This window comes from Ranitomeya imitator, chromosome 5 (genome assembly GCF_032444005.1).
Source record: "Ranitomeya imitator isolate aRanImi1 chromosome 5, aRanImi1.pri, whole genome shotgun sequence".
In the NCBI taxonomy this organism is placed as follows: Eukaryota; Metazoa; Chordata; class Amphibia; order Anura; family Dendrobatidae; genus Ranitomeya; species Ranitomeya imitator.
In genome coordinates this window covers 174,471,074-174,487,592 of record NC_091286.1, presented here as the reverse complement: position 1 = coordinate 174,487,592, position 16,519 = coordinate 174,471,074, and the positions used below count along the sequence as shown (strand labels likewise).

Here is a 16,519-nt window from a genome sequence, read left to right as displayed (position 1 = left end):
GCAGCTTAAGTATGGCGTGTTTCACCTGCATGGAGAGCTCCTTTGACCGAATGTTTACTTCACAGCAAAACCTTCCAAATGCAAGCACCACACCTCAAATCAACTCCAGGTCTTTTATCTGCTTAATTGAGAATGACATAATGAAGGGATTGCCCACACCTGTCCATGAAAGAGCCTTGGAGTCAATTGTCCAATTACTTTTGGTCCCTTTAAAAACAGGGTGGCACATGTTAAGGAGCTGAAACTCCTAAACCCTTCATCCAATTTTAATGTGGATACCCTCAAATGAAAGCTAAAAGTCTGAACTTCAACTGCATCTGAATTGTTTTGTTTAAAATTCATTGTGGTAATGTCTATAACCAAAATTAGAAAAATGTTGTCTCTGTCCAAATATATATGGACCTAACTGTATAACTATAGAATTAGTAATGGATAGGTGTCTTATAGACGCCTCTCCATTACTAAGCTATGGGCTTGATGTCACCTGACATTACAGAGGTGACATCAACCCCACAAATATGAACCCCACTTGCCACTGCTACAGGGTAAGTGGGAAGAGCCAGGCAAAGCGCCAGAATTGGCGCATCGAATAGATGTGCATTTTCTGGGCAGCTGCGGGCTGCTGTTTTCAGGCTGGGGGGCCAATATCCATGGCCCTTTAACAGCCTGAGAATAGCAGCCCCCAGCTGTGAGCTTTAGCAAAGCTGGTTGTCAAAAATGGGTCTGGGACCCCATGCCAGTTTTTTAAAATATTTATTTAAATAATTAAAAAAACAACATGCATGGGGACCTCTATTCTTGATAATCAACCTTGCAGAAGCTGACAGCTGATGGTTGCAGCCCCCTGCTGTGAGTTTTGCCTGGTTGGTTCAAGAAAATAGGGGGGACTCAAATCGGGTTTTTCATGTTTTTCATTACCCGATGTAACCTGAAAGGTAAGAAAAACAGGTTATATTATACTCACCCAGGGGCGGTCCCGCTGCGGTCCGGTGCCTCCCATCTTCATACGATCACGCCCTCTTCTTGTCTTCCTGCCGCCGCTCTGGCGTACTTTATCTGCCCTGTTGAGGGCAGAGCAAAGTACTGCAGTGCGCAGGCGCCGGGAAAGGTCAGAGAGGCTCGGCGCCTGCGCACTGCAGTACTTTGCTCTGCCCTCAACAGGGCAGAAAAAGTACGCCTGCGCCGAAGCAGGAAAACAAGAAGAGCACGTGATCGTATGAAGATAGGAGGCGCCGGAAACGGACCGCCCCTGGGTGAGTATAATATAACCTGTTTTTATCTTTCAGGATACATCTGGGGCTTATCTACAGCATTACAAAATGCTGTAGATAAGCCCCTGATGCCTGTGGCCTTATCTCACATCCAATTTTTGGGGTGAAAGATTCCCTTTAATATAACTCTCATAATTCTCCTCTGTTCGCCGGCAGAGCAGTGGAGAATGATGAGAGCTGGCTTCAGCACTAGCCGCCAGGGAACAGCGCTTACTGTAACGCTTCTTCCCTGGCGGCTGTCTGTGTGGTACTGATGCTGAACACGGGTGCCACACATAGTACACACGGACACTGATAACTCTGGTACTGTTTTTTCCAGTACTGGAAATACACACGTCAGTTTAACAGGCCTAAGGCAAAGTGATGTCAACCACAGCTGCTACAAAAGACAATGCAGGCAATCTGTTCATTGCACAGTGTTCTATCACGAGAAGAAAGTCTCCCACATCATCCAAACTACTACAACCTGATTACCACAAAGCACGGACAGGTAGCTACCGCGCATGCGCAGGAACAGTGCGGCCCGGCACATAACATACGAAGCGGAAGCCTATCGCGCTGGCGCAGGAAGAGGGCGGACGGGCACCTGACACATGGGAGACAGAAACTAAACAGCATGCGCTCTTCAGAGAGAGAAACTACTAGAGCGCATGTGCAAGAAGAGCAGCACAGCCAGGCGCCTGACGTATAGAAAGTATTCGGCAGTGAGGTGGGTGTCTGCGCTGCTCCGTCGGTCAGTCCGCTCTAGCGGCGTCATTGGCCGTGTACATGTTCACCAGCGCTCAGTCACACACACACATATATATATATATATCAATAGTGCTGAAAGTGAAGTTGGGAGTCGTGTATGTATGTGCTGTGTATAACTACTTGTGACTAGTCATCTGGACGGTCCGTTCACAGTGGAGCATGCATGGCACTGCTACATCTGCACACTCCTGTATGCCAGAAGACCCAGTGACGGTGACTTGGCGCATGCTCAGCTCCTTGCACCTGCCAGATAGCACCTCCAGGGTAATTCTACCGTGTGCATGAATAGAACGTGACTTTGTGTAGTCAAGGAGTTGGCCACAACTAGGAGAACGCCTCTCACCTTGCCCTGATAACATAATAAAGCCTATACTCCCCTATATAAGGAGAAACGATACCCCTTAGACCCCAGGTTAGAACAGATAGAATATAGAGATGTCAGTGACACACTTGTGTGTGTGTATATAATATATATGTGCACATGCTGCGTAAAAAAAACCGCACGGAAACGCAGCGGTTTACATTCTGCAGCATGTCAGCGGTTTTAGGCCATGTTCACACCATCCTTTTTTTAATGCGGAACCGCCGCGATTTTCCCGCTGCGGGTCCGCAGCTGTTTTCCATGCAGGGTACAGTACAATGTACTCTATGGAAAACAGGAACTGCTGTGCCCACATTGTGGAAAATCGCGAAAAAAGCCGCGCTGAACAGCCGCGGTAAAAAAGAAGTACCATGTCACTTCTTTTTGCGGAACTGCAGCGGTTCTGCACCCATTGACCTCCATTGTGAGGTCAAACCCGCAGATGAAAAAAAATATCTGCTGGTTTTCTGCGGTTTGTGGTGCAGAACCGCTGCAGTGTGGCTGCCCCCCCGTGCCCCAATCCCACCCCCCCATGCTCCGATGCCACCCCCTCGTGCTCCGACGCCCCCCCCGTGCCCTCATCTCCCCCCCTTATACTTACCCGGCCTCCCGGTGTCCGTCCGTCCATCTTCTCCCTGGGCGCCGCCATCTTGCAAAATGGCGGGCGCATGCGCAGTGCGCCCGCCGAATCTGCCGGCCGGCAGATTCGTTCCAAAGTGCATTTTGATCACTGAGATATAACCTATCTCAGTGATCAAAATAAAAAAAATAGTAAATGACCCCCCCCCTTTGTCACCCCCATAGGTAGGGACAATAAAAAAATAAAGAATTTTTTTCCACTAAGGTTAGAATAGGGGTAGGGGTAGGGGTAGGGTTAGGGGTAGGTTTAGGGTATTTTCAGCCATTTTAACCCTAAAAAACTTCCTAGAAAACACACAGACTCTGCATAGAAAACTGCATAAAAAAACACACTAAAAAACGCATCAAAAAACGTACCAAAAAAAGGACCTGCGTTTTCTGCCAAGAGCTGCGGTTTTTAGTGCAGAAAAAACAGCAGGGAAATCAGGAACGTGTGAACATGGCCTAACAACTGCTCCAATAGAAATCCGCAGTTGTAAAACCGCAGTGAAAACCGCGATAAATCCGCAGCGGTTTTCCTCTGCGGATTTATCAAATCTGCTGAAATCCGCTGCAGAAAAATCCGCAGTGGATCCAGAATACGTGTGCACATACCCTGACAGTGGAATTTAACTAGCGCTTCCGGCCATCGGGCTGGAAATGAGCGCATCGCTGACCCAGTCACGTGATCGGAGGTCAGCGATATGTCGGCATAACAACCAGAGGTCTCCTCAAGACCTCTATGGTTGTTGATGCCGACTTACTATGAGTACCACCCTGTGGTCAGCACTAATAGCAATGCTGTAATTCTACATAGGAGCGATCTATGCTTCCCTCCTATGTAGTAGAGCCAATCAAGTTGTGCCAGCTTCTAGCCTCCCATGGAGGCTATTGAAGCATGGCAAAAGTAAAAAAAAGAAAAAAACAAGTTTAAATCACTCTTCATTCAAAATAAAACAATAAAAAAAAAAATAAAACCTACAGATATTTGGTATCGCCACCTTCAGAATCGCCCGATCAATTTTTTAAAAAGAGGATTAACCTGATCGCTAAACGGCATAGCGAGAAAAACATTCGAAATGGCAGAATTATGTTTTTTGGTCTCCACGACATTGCATTAAAATACAATAACGGGCAATCAGAAGAACGTATGTGTACCAAAATGGTATCATTAAAAACGTCAGCTTGACTCACAAAAAATAAGCCCTCACCCGACCCAAGATCACGAAAAATGGTGACGCTACAGGTATCTTAAAATTGCGCATTTTTTTTTATTTTTTAGCAAAGTTTGGAATTTTCTTTTTTACCACTTAGATAAAAGATAACCTAGACATGTTTGGTGTCTATGAACTCGTAATAACCCAGAGAATCAAAATGGCAGGTCAGTTTTAGCATTTAGTGAACCTAGCAAAAAAGCCAAACAAAAAACAAGTGTGGGATTGCACTTCTTTGCAATTTCACTGCACTTGGAATTTTTTTTCCCGTTTTCTAGTACAATACATGCTAAAACCAATGTTGGCGTTCAAAAGTACAACTCTTCCCGCAAAAAAACAAGCCCTCACATGGCCATATTGACGGAAAAATAAAAAAAGTTATGGCTCTGGGAAGGAGGGGATCGAAAAAAGAAAATGCAAAAATGGGAAAGGGCAAGGTCTTGAAAGGGTTAAATCCCAGAGATATGTCACACAAAAGAAGTTGTCCACTACAATAAATTTTTTTTTTTTTTGTTTTTTTCATAAATCTTGCTATTATGTGCCACTGAAAACATCCACTGTGTTTATTTTAGCAATATTACCTTTTATCATGCTGTAGCAGCACATCTTCAGTGCTGGATCCAGCTCTCATGGGGTTAATCGACAACTTCCTTTCTCCTGACTTATTGTGCTCTAATACTACAAGTTCCATGATGCATTGCACTGGCCTGTAAGCTCGAACCTACCACACCCACTCCAAAACACACCCAAACCTCTCCCTCCTCTATCTTCAAAAAGATTTGTGGTGTTATCTTCAAAAAGATTTGTGGTGTCATTTCTGTTCAACCTCCTCTTTTACATTTGTCCAACCCACACTCCATTACACACAGAGATATATAGATAGATATGTATCTATATATCTATATCTATGTCTATTTGCATAGATATGTCCATATCCATGTTTCAAAACCCCTTCACCCCTGGAGCTTTTTTCGTTTATCACTCCCCTTCTTTCCAGAGCCATAATTTTTCTGTCACTATGGCCATGTGAGGTCTTATCTTTTGCGGAACAAGTTCTACTTTTGAACGACACCATAGGTTTTACCATGTTGTGTAGCAGAAAATGTGAAAAAAATTCCAAGTGCGATGAAATTGCCAAAAAAGTGCAATCCCACACTTGTTTTTTGCTTGGCTTTTTTGCTAGGTTGACTAAATGCTAAGACTGTGCACACGTTGCAGATTTGATTGCAGATCCGCAGGGTTTTTTGCTGCACAGAATTGCATCAAATCCGCAGTGTAGTGCACAACCTATGTAAGTCTATGGGAGCCGCAGACTTGTGCACATGCTACGGAAAAAGCCGCACCGAAACGCAGCTTTTTTTTTTTTCCGCAGCATGTCACTGCTTTTGTGCAGAACTGCAGCGGTTCTGCACCCATAGACTTGCATTGAGTCGGGCACATCCGCAGCAAAACCGCAGATGTAAAAAAGATGTGCAGTTTTGCTGCGGGTGTGGGTCCGAGAAACAGTTCGGGAGGAGGAAAGTGTGTGGACTGTGTGTGTGTGCAGGGCTGTTCGGGTGTGTGCGGGGTCTGCGGGCTGTTCGGATGTGTGCGGGACTGTTCGGATGTGTGCGGCGCTGTGCAGGACTGTTCGTATGTGTGCGCGGCTGTACCTGTCTGTTCGGGTGTGTGCCTGGCTGTTCGGATGTGTGCGGCGCTGTTCGGGTGTGTGCGGGACTGCTCGGGTGTGTGCGGGACTGTGCGGGGGTCTTTTGGGGTGTGTGTGCAGGCATCATCCGATGGGACTACAAGTACGCAGCATCCAATCTGCAGCTAATTCGGATGTAATCTGGACAGTGGACATGCACTCTACACTATCCATACATCTATCAATAGATATTTCCATCCAGATATATCTATAGATAGATATATGAATAGATAGATGTATTCATCTATGGATTTATCTATATGTAGAGCTGTCTATCCATTTCATCTATCATCTGTGTGTAATTGAGTGTGGGTTGGACAAATGTAAAAGAGGAGGTTGGACAATAATGACATCACAAATCTTTTTGTTCAATAATACATCTTTATTTAGCTTTCAAAAACACATACAAAAACGCACAAAAAAATAAAAAAATGCATCAAAACTGTGCAAAAAAATGCACCAAAAACTGCACCAAAAACGCATCAAAACTGCATCAAAAACGCATGAACACTGCACCAAAAACTGCATCAAAACCACCAAAAACTGCATCAAAACCGCACCAAAAACTGCATCGAAAAGCATCAAAAACCTGAATCAAAACCACGCCAAAAAACGCACCAAATACTGCAGCAAAATCTGAATCAAAACCGTGCAAAAAATGCACCAAAACCGCACCAAGAACTGCATAAAAACCGCACAAAAAACGTGAAAAAAATGCATAAAAAAAAAAAAGGAAAAAAAAATGGCGTGGGCTCCTGCGCAATTTTCTGCGCCAGTGGGGGAAAGCAGACGGCCGGGGGCCAATATTTGTAGCCTGGGAATGGGGTAATACCCATGGCCCCTCCGAGGCTATGAATATCAGCCAGCAGCTGTCTCCGTAACCTTTACTGGCTTTTAAAATAGGGGGATCCCTCCAAAAAATGACATGGGGTCCCCCTATATTTTATAGCCAGAAAAGATATGCAGACAGCTGCGGGCTGATATTCATAGCCTAGAGAGGGGCCATGGATATTGCCCCCCCCCCCCCGGCTACAAATACCAGTCCGCAGCCGCCCCAGAAATGGCGCATCTGCCCCTCTCTTCCCACTCCCGTGTAGCGGTGGGATATGGGGTAATAAGGGGTTAATGTCACCTTGCTATTGTAAGGTGACATTAAGCCGGGTTAATAACGGAGAGGCGTCAATAAGACTCCTTTCCATTATTAGTTAATTTTTTAATAAAACACATTAGGAAAAAAGTATTTTAATATTCTTCATTTAACCATACTTACCATACTTCAGCGCCTGCAAAAAACGTAAAATAAACTGTATACTACCTGTCCGCCGTAGTCCAATTAATAACGAGTGTCCCACGACGATCTCTATAGAACAGTGACATTGGGTGATGTCACTGCTCTATAGGACCCTCAGTGACACACTGACAGGAGACAATGGCTCCTGCAGTGCATCACTGAGAGGTTACCTTAGGACAAAGTCTCACTTTATGGCTATTGCTGCGTGGGAAAATTTCTCATACATCAATGCCAAAAGTGAGACTAGGGACTATTTTCTCACAGGGGCGTAGGAATACATTGTGGGGAATACATTGTGGAAGGATACCTTTCATCATTGTATTCCTGGAGCCCCTGGAGAGGGGTCGCATCAGCTGATGCTGCTGCTCTCCACTGGAGATTGTCGTGGGACACTCGTTTTAATTGGATATCTGCGGATCAGGGAGTATAGTGTTTGTTTATTATTTTAATATTTTTTACAGGTGACACTGGCTTTGGGCATCAAAGTGACAAGTGATGGTGAGTATGTACTCTGTTATATGTACTGTATGTCTATATGTTGTATGTATGTACTGTATGTGGCATGTTGCATGTCGTATATTGCATGCCGCATGTTGTTGCATGTTGTCACATGTCACATGATGTCACATGTTACATGGTGCATGTTGTTGCATGGTACATGTCGGTGCATGTCGCATGTCGTTGCATGGGGTATGCCGTCACATGGTGCATGTCGCCGCATGTTGCATGTCGTTGCATGCAGTCGTATGGTGCATGCCACAGCATGGTGCATGTTGTCGCAGGGTGCATGTCACCGCATGGTGCATGTCGCCGCATGGTGCATGTAGCATGGTGCATGCCGTCGCATAGTGCATGCCACATGTTGTCGCATGGTGCATGTTCTGTATGTTGTATGTATGTACTATATATGTGTTTTTTTTTTTCTTGCATTCAACACATTAGCCGGATGATGGGACTACTACTGTCCCATCATTGGCACCTGCACCTGCCGCCAACACCAACACTGCACGGGCCGCCACCACCACCGCATCGGCCGCACATCCACCAACACCGCATGGGCCGCCACCACAACCGCACATCCACCAACACCGCACGGGCCGCCGCCACCACCACTGCACTGGCCGCACATCCATTCTCAGCACATGAGCGCGGCTGGCCAGCTGACCCCAGCTCTGCCCGCCCCAGCACAGCCCCGCCCGCCCCAGCACAGCCCCGCAGGCAGCCCCCAGCCCTGCCCACAGCCCAGTCACTCTTGAGTGACTGCTGATTGTGAGGCTGGGTCACGCCTGCTGCTGACGTCGCTTCAATTTCCAGAGTCTGGAAATTGACGTGACGTCGGCGGAAATTAGCGGCGGCTGCAGCCTGGGGGTCATGTGACCCGGACTCAGCTGCCGCCATAGCGCCGTTCACAGGCGAAAACGGCAACAGAAGGTATTGTGATGCAGCGGCAGGACCATATACAGTGAAACGGCTGTGACCCAAGCTCAAACAAAACGTTCTTTTATTGTGTTACTTCACACAGTCAATATAGTACACAGCTTCTTCATACAGTCCATTAATAATGCATGGCTATATGATGCAGTCAAAACACAGGCCGAACTTCCCTCTGTCCAGTTTCCCTGGATGACCGCACGCCGGTAACAAGTCTCTACTCACTCAGCGCACTGCACTCTTTATCCTCTGGAGTGCAGCCGGGTACACATAATACAGCCCAAGACGCAGGGTGTCAGTCTCTCTGGTTCCTTTAGCCTCAGTGTTGCTCCACACAGAGAGAGCTCTGCAGACAACTGCCCTGTCTGCTTCCAAGAACACACTGACACACCTCCCCCACTACTACAGGGCTTTTTAATCAGTCGCTGCTTCATCATTCTAGTTACAGCCACAACTGTGTCTGTAGTTCGGCCTCATGGCCTCACTAAGCTTCCATGCACATTCTGCAGAGCACATACAGCGCCCCCTAGCTGTAACAGGTGTCACTCCCTCACAGTATTCAGAAAATTAATTAGGGGCCCCGGGGGGATACATTGGGGGGTTAACTGGACAACCCCTTCATGACCCAGCCTATTTTGACCTTAAAGAGACACTGTCACCTGAATTTGGAGGGAACAATCTTTATCCATAGGGGCGGGGTTTTCGGGTGTTTGATTCATCCTTTCCTTACCCGCTGGCTGCATGCTGGCTGCAATATGGGATTGAAGTTCATTCTCTGTCCTCCATAGTACACGCCTGCGCAAGGCAAGATTGGGAGCGCCGCCGATCGCGGCCAGGTGTCAGCTGCCTATCGCAGCTGACATCCGGCACTATGTGCCAGGAGCGGTCACGGACCGCCCCTGGCACATTAACCCCCGGCACACCGCGATCAAAGTTGATCGCGATGTGCCGGCTTTACAGGAAAGCATCGCGCAGGGAGGGGGCTCCCTGCGGGCTTCCCTGAGCCCCCCGCAGCAACGCGATGTGATCGCGTTGCTGCGAGGGTCTTACCTCCCTCCCTGCCTGCTCCAGCCCTTGATCCAAGATGGCCGCGGATCCGGGTCCTGCAGGGAGGGAGGTGGCTTCACAGAGCCTGCTCAGAGCAGGCACTGTGAAGCCTGCAGTGCTGTAAGTCAGATCGGTGATCTGACAGAGTGCTGTGCAAACTGTCAGATCATCGATCTGTGATGTTCCCCCTGGGACAAAATAAACAAAATAAAAAAGTACACACAAATTTTTCCAAATGTGTAAAAAAAAAAAAATATATATTATTCCCATAAATACATTTCTTCATCTAAATAAAAGAAAAAACAATAAAAGTACACATATTTAGTATCGCCGCGTCCGTAACGACCCGACCTATAAAACTGGCCCACTAGTTAACCCCTTCAGTAAACACCGTAAGAAAAAAAAAGAGGCAAAAAACATACCGCCGACCAAAAAGTGGAATAACACGCGATCAAAAAGACAGATATAAATAACCATGGTACCGCTGAAAACGTCATCTTGTCCCGCAAAAAACGAGCCGCCATACAGCATCATCAGCAAAAAAAATTAAAAAGTTATAGTCCTGAGAATAAAACGATGCAAAAATAATTATTTTTTTCTGTAAAATAGTTTTTATCGTATAAAAGCGCCAAAACATAAAAAAATTATATAAATGAGGTGTCTCTGTAATCGTACTGACCGGAAGAATAAAACTGCTTTATCAATTTTACCAAACGCGGAACGGTATAAACGCCTCCCCCAAAAGAAATTCATGAATAGCTGGTTTTTGGTCATTCTTCCTCACAAAAATCGGAATAAAAAGCGATCAAAAAATCTCGTCCCGCAAGAACAAGACCTCACATGACTCTGTGGACCAAAATATGGAAAAATTATAGCTCTCAAAATGTGGTAACGCAAAAAATATTTTTTGCAATAAAAAGCGTCTTTCAGTGTGTGACGGCTGCCAATCATAAAAATCCGCTAAAAAACTCGCTATAAAAGTAAATCAAACCCCCCTTCATCACCCCCTTAGTTAGGGAAAAATTAAAAAAATGTATTTATTTCCATTTTCCCATTAGGGCTAGGGTTAGAGTTAGGGCTACAGTTAGGGTTGGGGCTAAAGTTAGGGTTGGGGTTTAGATTACATTTACAGTTGGGAATAGGGTTGGGATTAGGGTTAGGGGTGTGTCAGGGTTAGAGGTGTGGTTAGGGTTACCGTTGGAATTAGGGTTAGGGGTGTGTTTGGATTAGGGTTTCAGTTATAATTGTGGGGTTTCCACTGTAAAACAGTGCTCCTTCCCTTCCGAGCTCTCCCGTGTGCCCAAACAGGGGTTTACCCCAACATATGGGGTATCAGCGTACTCAGGACAAATAGGACAACAACTTTTGGGGTCCAATTTCTCCTGTTACCCTTGGGAAAATACAAAATTGGGGGCTAAAAAATAATTTTTGTGGGAAAAAAAAGGATTTTTTTTATTTTCACGGCTCTGCGTTATAAACTGTAGTGAAACACTTGGGGGTTCAAAGTTCTCACAACACATCTAGATGAGTTCCCTGGGGGGGTCTAGTTTCCAATATGGGGTCACTTGTGGGGGGTTTCTACTGTTTAGGTACATTAGGGGCTCTGCAAACGCAATGTGACGCCTGCAGACTATTCCATCTAAGTCTGCATTCCAAATGGCACTCCTTCCCTTCCGAGCCCTCCCATGCGCCCAAACGGTGGTTCCCCCCACATATTGTGTATAATCGCACTCAGGACAAATTGTACAACAACTTTTGGGGTCCAATTTCTTCTCTTACCTGTTATGATGAGGTAATTCAGTACCACAATGGACATAGAAGTCAGAGCACATACAGTGATCTGACAATAACCCAAAAACATAGAACAAGCTCTGAGACGTGGGAACTCTGCTGACCGCAATCCCTAATCCTCTCCTACCACACTAGAGGCCGCCGTGGATTGCGCCTAACTCTCCCTATGCAACTCGGCACAGCCTGAGAAACTAGCTAGCCTGAAGATAGAAAATAAGCCTACCTTGCCTCAGAGAAATACCCCAAAGGAAAAGGCAGCCCCCACATATAATGACTGTGAGTTAAGATGAAAAGACAAACGTAGAGATGAAATAGATTTAGCAAAGTGAGGCCCGACTTACTAAACAGAGCGAGGATAGGAAAGGTAACTTTGCGGTCAACACAAAACCCTACAAACAACCACGCAAAGGGGGCAAAAAGACCCTCCGTACCGAACTAACGGCACGGTGGTACACCCTCTGCGTCCCAGAGCTTCCAGCAAGCAAGAAAAAACAAATAGACAAGCTGGACAGAAAAAAACAGTAAACAAAATAGCAAAGCGGAACTTGGCTATGCAGAGCAGCAGGCCACAGGAACGATCCAGGAGGAAACAGGTCCAATACTAGAACATTGACTGGAGGCCAGGATCAAAGCACTAGGTGGAGTTAAATAGAGAAGCACCTAACGACTTCACCACATCACCTGAGGAAGGAAACTCAGAAGCCGCAGTACCACTCTCCTCCACCAACGGAAGCTCACAGAGAGAATCAGCCGAAGTACCACTTGTGACCACAGGAGGGAGCTCTGCCACAGAATTCACAACACTTACCCTTGGGAAAATAAAACATTGGGGGCGAAAAGATAATTTTTGTGAAGAAATATGATTTTTTTATTTTTACGGTTCTGCATTATAAACTTCTGTGAAGCCCTTGGTGGGTCAAAGCGCTCAAAACACATCTAGATAAGTTCCTTAGGGGGTCTACTTTCCAAAATGGTGTCACTTGTGGGGGGTTTCAATGTTTAGGCACATCAGTGGCTCTCCAAACGCAACATGGCGTCCCATCTCAATTCCTGTCAATTTTGCATTGAAAAGTCAAACGGCGCTCCTTCCCTTCCGAGCTCTCCCATGCGCCCAAACAGTAGTTTACCCCAACATATGGGGTATCGGTGTACTCAGGACAAATTGTACAACAACTTTTGGGGTCCATTTTCTCCTGTTACCCTTGGTAAAATAAAACAAATTGGAGCTGAAGTAAATTTTTTGTGAAAAAAAGTTAAATGTTCATTTTTATTTAAACATTCCAAAAGTTCCTGTGAAGCACCAGAAGGGTTAATAAACTTCTTGAATATGGTTTTGAGCACCATGAGGGGTGCAGTTTTTAGAATGTTGTCACACTTGGGTATTTTCTATCATATAGACCCCTCAAAATGACTTCAAATGAGATGCGGTCTCTAAAAAAAAATGATGTTGTAAAAATGAGAAATTGCTGGTCAACTTTTAACCCTTATAACTCCCTAACAAAAAAAAATTTTGGTTCCAAAATTGTACTGATGTAAAGTAGACGTGAGAAATGTTACTTATTAAGTATTTTGTGTGACATATCTCTGTGATTTAATTGCATAAAAATTCAAAGTTGGAAAATTGCGAAATTTTCATAATTCTCGCCAAATTTCTGTTTTTTTCACAAATAAACGCAGGTACTATCAAAGAATTTTTACCATTATCATGAAGTACAATATGTCACGAGAAAACAATGTCAGAATCACTGGGATCCGTTGAAGCGTTCCAGAGTTATAACCTCATAAAGGGACAGTGGTCAGAATTGTAAAAATTGGCCCGGTCATTAACGTGCAAACCACCCTTGGGGGTAAAGGGGTTAAAGACCTGGCCGTTTTTTGTAATTCTGACCAGTGTCCCTTTATGAGGTAATAACTCAGGAACGTTTCAATGAATCCTAGCGGTTCTGAGATTGTTTTGTCGTGACATATTGGGCTTCATTCTAGTGGTAAATTTAGGTCGATAATTTTTGCGTTTATTTGTGAAAAAAATGGAAATTTGGCTAAAATTTTGAAAATTTTGCAATTTTCAAACTTTGAATTTTTATTCTGTTAAACGAGAGAGTTATGTGACACAAAATAGTTAATAAGTAACATTACCCACATGTCTACTTTACATCAGCACAATTTTGGAACCAAAATTCTTTTTTGCTAGGAAGTTATAAGGGTTAAAATTTGACCAGCGATTTCTCATTTTTACAGCAAAATTTACAAAACCATTTTTTTTAGGGACCACCTCACATTTGAAGTCAGTTTGAGGGGTCTATATGGCTGAAAATACCCAAAAGTGACACCATTCTAAAAAATGCACCCCTCAAGGTGCTCAAAACCACATTCAAGAAGTTTATTAACCCTTCAGGTGCTTCACAGCAGCAGAAGCAACATGGAAGGAAAAAATGAACATTTAACTTTTTAGTCACAAAAATGATGTTTTAGCAACAATTTTTTTATTTTCCCAAGGGTAAAAAGAGAAACTGGACACCAAAAGTTATTGTACAATTTGTCCTGAGTACACCGATACCCCATATGTGGGGGGGAACCACTGTTTGGGCGCACGACAGGGCTCGGAAGGGAAGGAGCGCCATTTGACTTTTTCAATTAAAAATTGGCTCCAATCTTTAGCGGACACCATGTCGCGTTTGGAGAGCCCCTGTGTGCCTAAACATTGGAGCTCCCCCACAAGCGACCCCATTTTGGAAACTAGACCCCCCAAGGATCTTATCTAGATGCATAGTGAGCACTTTGAACCCCCAGGTGCTTCACAAATTGATCCGTAAAAATGAAAAAGTACTTTTATTCAGTCGCCATGACAGCACAACGAGAGAGGGGATCCGCCCTTCAGGGACAGGAAACCTACAGACATAAAAGGGCGGCACCTCTCTCCCGCATCAGTTGGTTTCCTGTCCCTGACAGCGGAACCTCTTCAGACAGGCCTGTGAAGAAGGTCGAAGATATGAAGAAGTCCCCACTCCTGGCAGGCCGATGCAGGTAGCGGGGGTCCCCTACCTCGGCCTGATCAGGGGGCAGGAAGCACCACACGGCAGGGGGACTGTTTGTGTAGGTGGCAGCAGGAGGAAGCAGCCTCAGACATATAGGCTGGTTTCTGTGGTGTCCGCAGTAAGGATGTACCTGCTGAAGGTGCGGTCTGCCGGGTCCTCGGGAGTCCGTCTGTGCCTTGCGGGGGTCGGTGTCGGTCCGGAGGGGTGTCTGCTGCCGGCCTGGTCCGCGTGTCTGCTTGGTGCCGCTGCTGCACCCGGAAGGGGCGTGTCCGGATGACGCGGCGAGCGGCGCGGCCGGATGACGTGGCCGGGCATGCGCAGTAGCGCCGTTTCCGGCCAATGGCGGCGCCCAGCTAGAGGGATGGTCCGACGGTCTCCCGTCGGGCAGTGGCGGCGCAGCACGGAGCGGTGGCGGTCCCCATCGGACGGTAATCGGCACCTGGAGTTCCCTGCTGACCCCCATCCGGGGGTGGTACCCTGGGGGCCTTATTTAATGCTGCACACATGGGCTGCTGGTGTTCCTGTTTCATTCCATAATGGAGTCGCCAGAAGGAACTCAGAGCAGCCAGCAGCAGCAGCAGCTTCAGCAGTCAGAGAAGCCTCGAAGGAGCTCCCAGCGTCGGTCTAGTGGCAGTAGCCGCGCTGGTGGAGCTAAAGAGGCTCAGATATCAAGACCAAAGTCCTCAAGCCGTAAGGAATTGCCGGTTACGAAGGACCCCCCCCCCATCTACGGTACCACTCCTTACTGGCGGGGTAAGTGATCTTCGTGAAAGTTCACTTAGTGATTGTTTGTTCCCCTTATATTCCCTCTCTCCTTACTAAGGGAGGAAAAGTTTAAGGCCAAACATAGGCAGTATGCCGAATGCGCAGAGCCGCTTCCGGATGGGCATTTAAAAAAGTTGTGCAAAACATGTATACAACAGTTGCTAGAGGAAGAGGCTCCTGATCTGACCTCTACAATAAGAGAGATGGTTAGACAAGAAGTCAGAAGTTCTGTAAAATCCAGGTCTCGGGTAACGGAAGTTAAAAGGTCATCCCCTTTATCTGATGTGATTTCGGACTCGGGTGAGCTGAGCTCTGGGTCCCTCCCGTCTTCCTCCTCCTCTGAGGATCTGGAGTCTAGTCGGGCCTGTTTGTCCCTGGATAGGGTTAACCATCTGGTTAAAGCAGTTAACAGTACAATGGGGATAGAGGACACCCAGTCGGAATGCTCCATTCAAGATGTTATGTTCAAGGGTATTGAGCGGAAATCCCGAAGAGCCTTTCCAGTGGTTGACAAGATTAAATCGCTAATTTCAAAAGAATGGAAGAAACCTGAAATTAAGGGGTCACTTCCACCTGCATTTAAAAGAAGATATCCCTTTGAGGAGGAGGCTTCATCCTCATGGGATAAAGTTCCGAAGCTGGATGCGGCAGTCGCCAAAGCGTGCAAGAAAACAGCTCTCCCCTTTGACGACTTGGGGAACCTAAAGGACCCATTAGATAGGAAAGCTGATATCTTCCTTAAAGGAGCCTGGGAGACTTCGGCTGGATCCTTGAGACCGGCTATAGCAGCCACCTGTACAGCTCGGTCCTTGATGGTATGGTTAGGTCACCTCGAAGATCAGCACAGGGATAAGGTCCCCAGAACTGAAATATTATCCTCTATGCCTATAATCCAGGATGCTGCAGCTTTCCTTTCGGACGCATCAGCAGACTCAGTCAGGTTGGCCGCCAGGTCCTCAGCGTTATCTAACGCAGCCCAGAGAGCGCTATGGATAAAATGCTGGCCAGGGGACTTACAGGCCAGAACAAAGTTATGTAGCATTCCCTGTGAAGGAGCTCACTTATTCGGACCGGTCCTAGATGAGTTATTGGAAAAAGCAGGGGATAATAAAAAACGCTTCCCTTTCCTAGGAAGACCCTTTTACAGACGGGACTACAATAGAGGATGGTCTAACCGCAGAAGGCCATATAGAGATTCTAACAGGGAATCTACCAGATACGACAGCAACAGAAAGAGGGGTAAAGGATTTATGTTTAA

The 16,519-nt window shown here is 46.1% G+C and overlaps 1 protein-coding gene across 9 annotated transcripts in view; it reads left to right on the top strand.

Moving 5' to 3' along the window:
* Window positions 1-1,772: 1,772 nt before the first annotated feature.
* The window catches only part of ERMARD (ER membrane associated RNA degradation), a 591,898-nt gene continuing 577,151 nt past the window's right edge, over window positions 1,773-16,519 (top strand). For 3 of the 9 annotated variants that reach the window (XM_069769331.1, XM_069769340.1, XM_069769334.1), the window contains exons 1-2: window positions 1,853-1,980; window positions 7,654-7,690. In XM_069769331.1, coding sequence (XP_069625432.1) covers window positions 7,688-7,690 — 3 coding nt within the window. In that variant the 5' untranslated portion in view covers window positions 1,853-1,980; window positions 7,654-7,687. Of the gene's footprint in view, window positions 1,981-7,653; window positions 7,691-16,519 lie in introns of all 9 variants that reach the window. The other 6 variants (XM_069769332.1, XM_069769336.1, XM_069769337.1 and 3 more) reach the window with 5 other exon arrangements.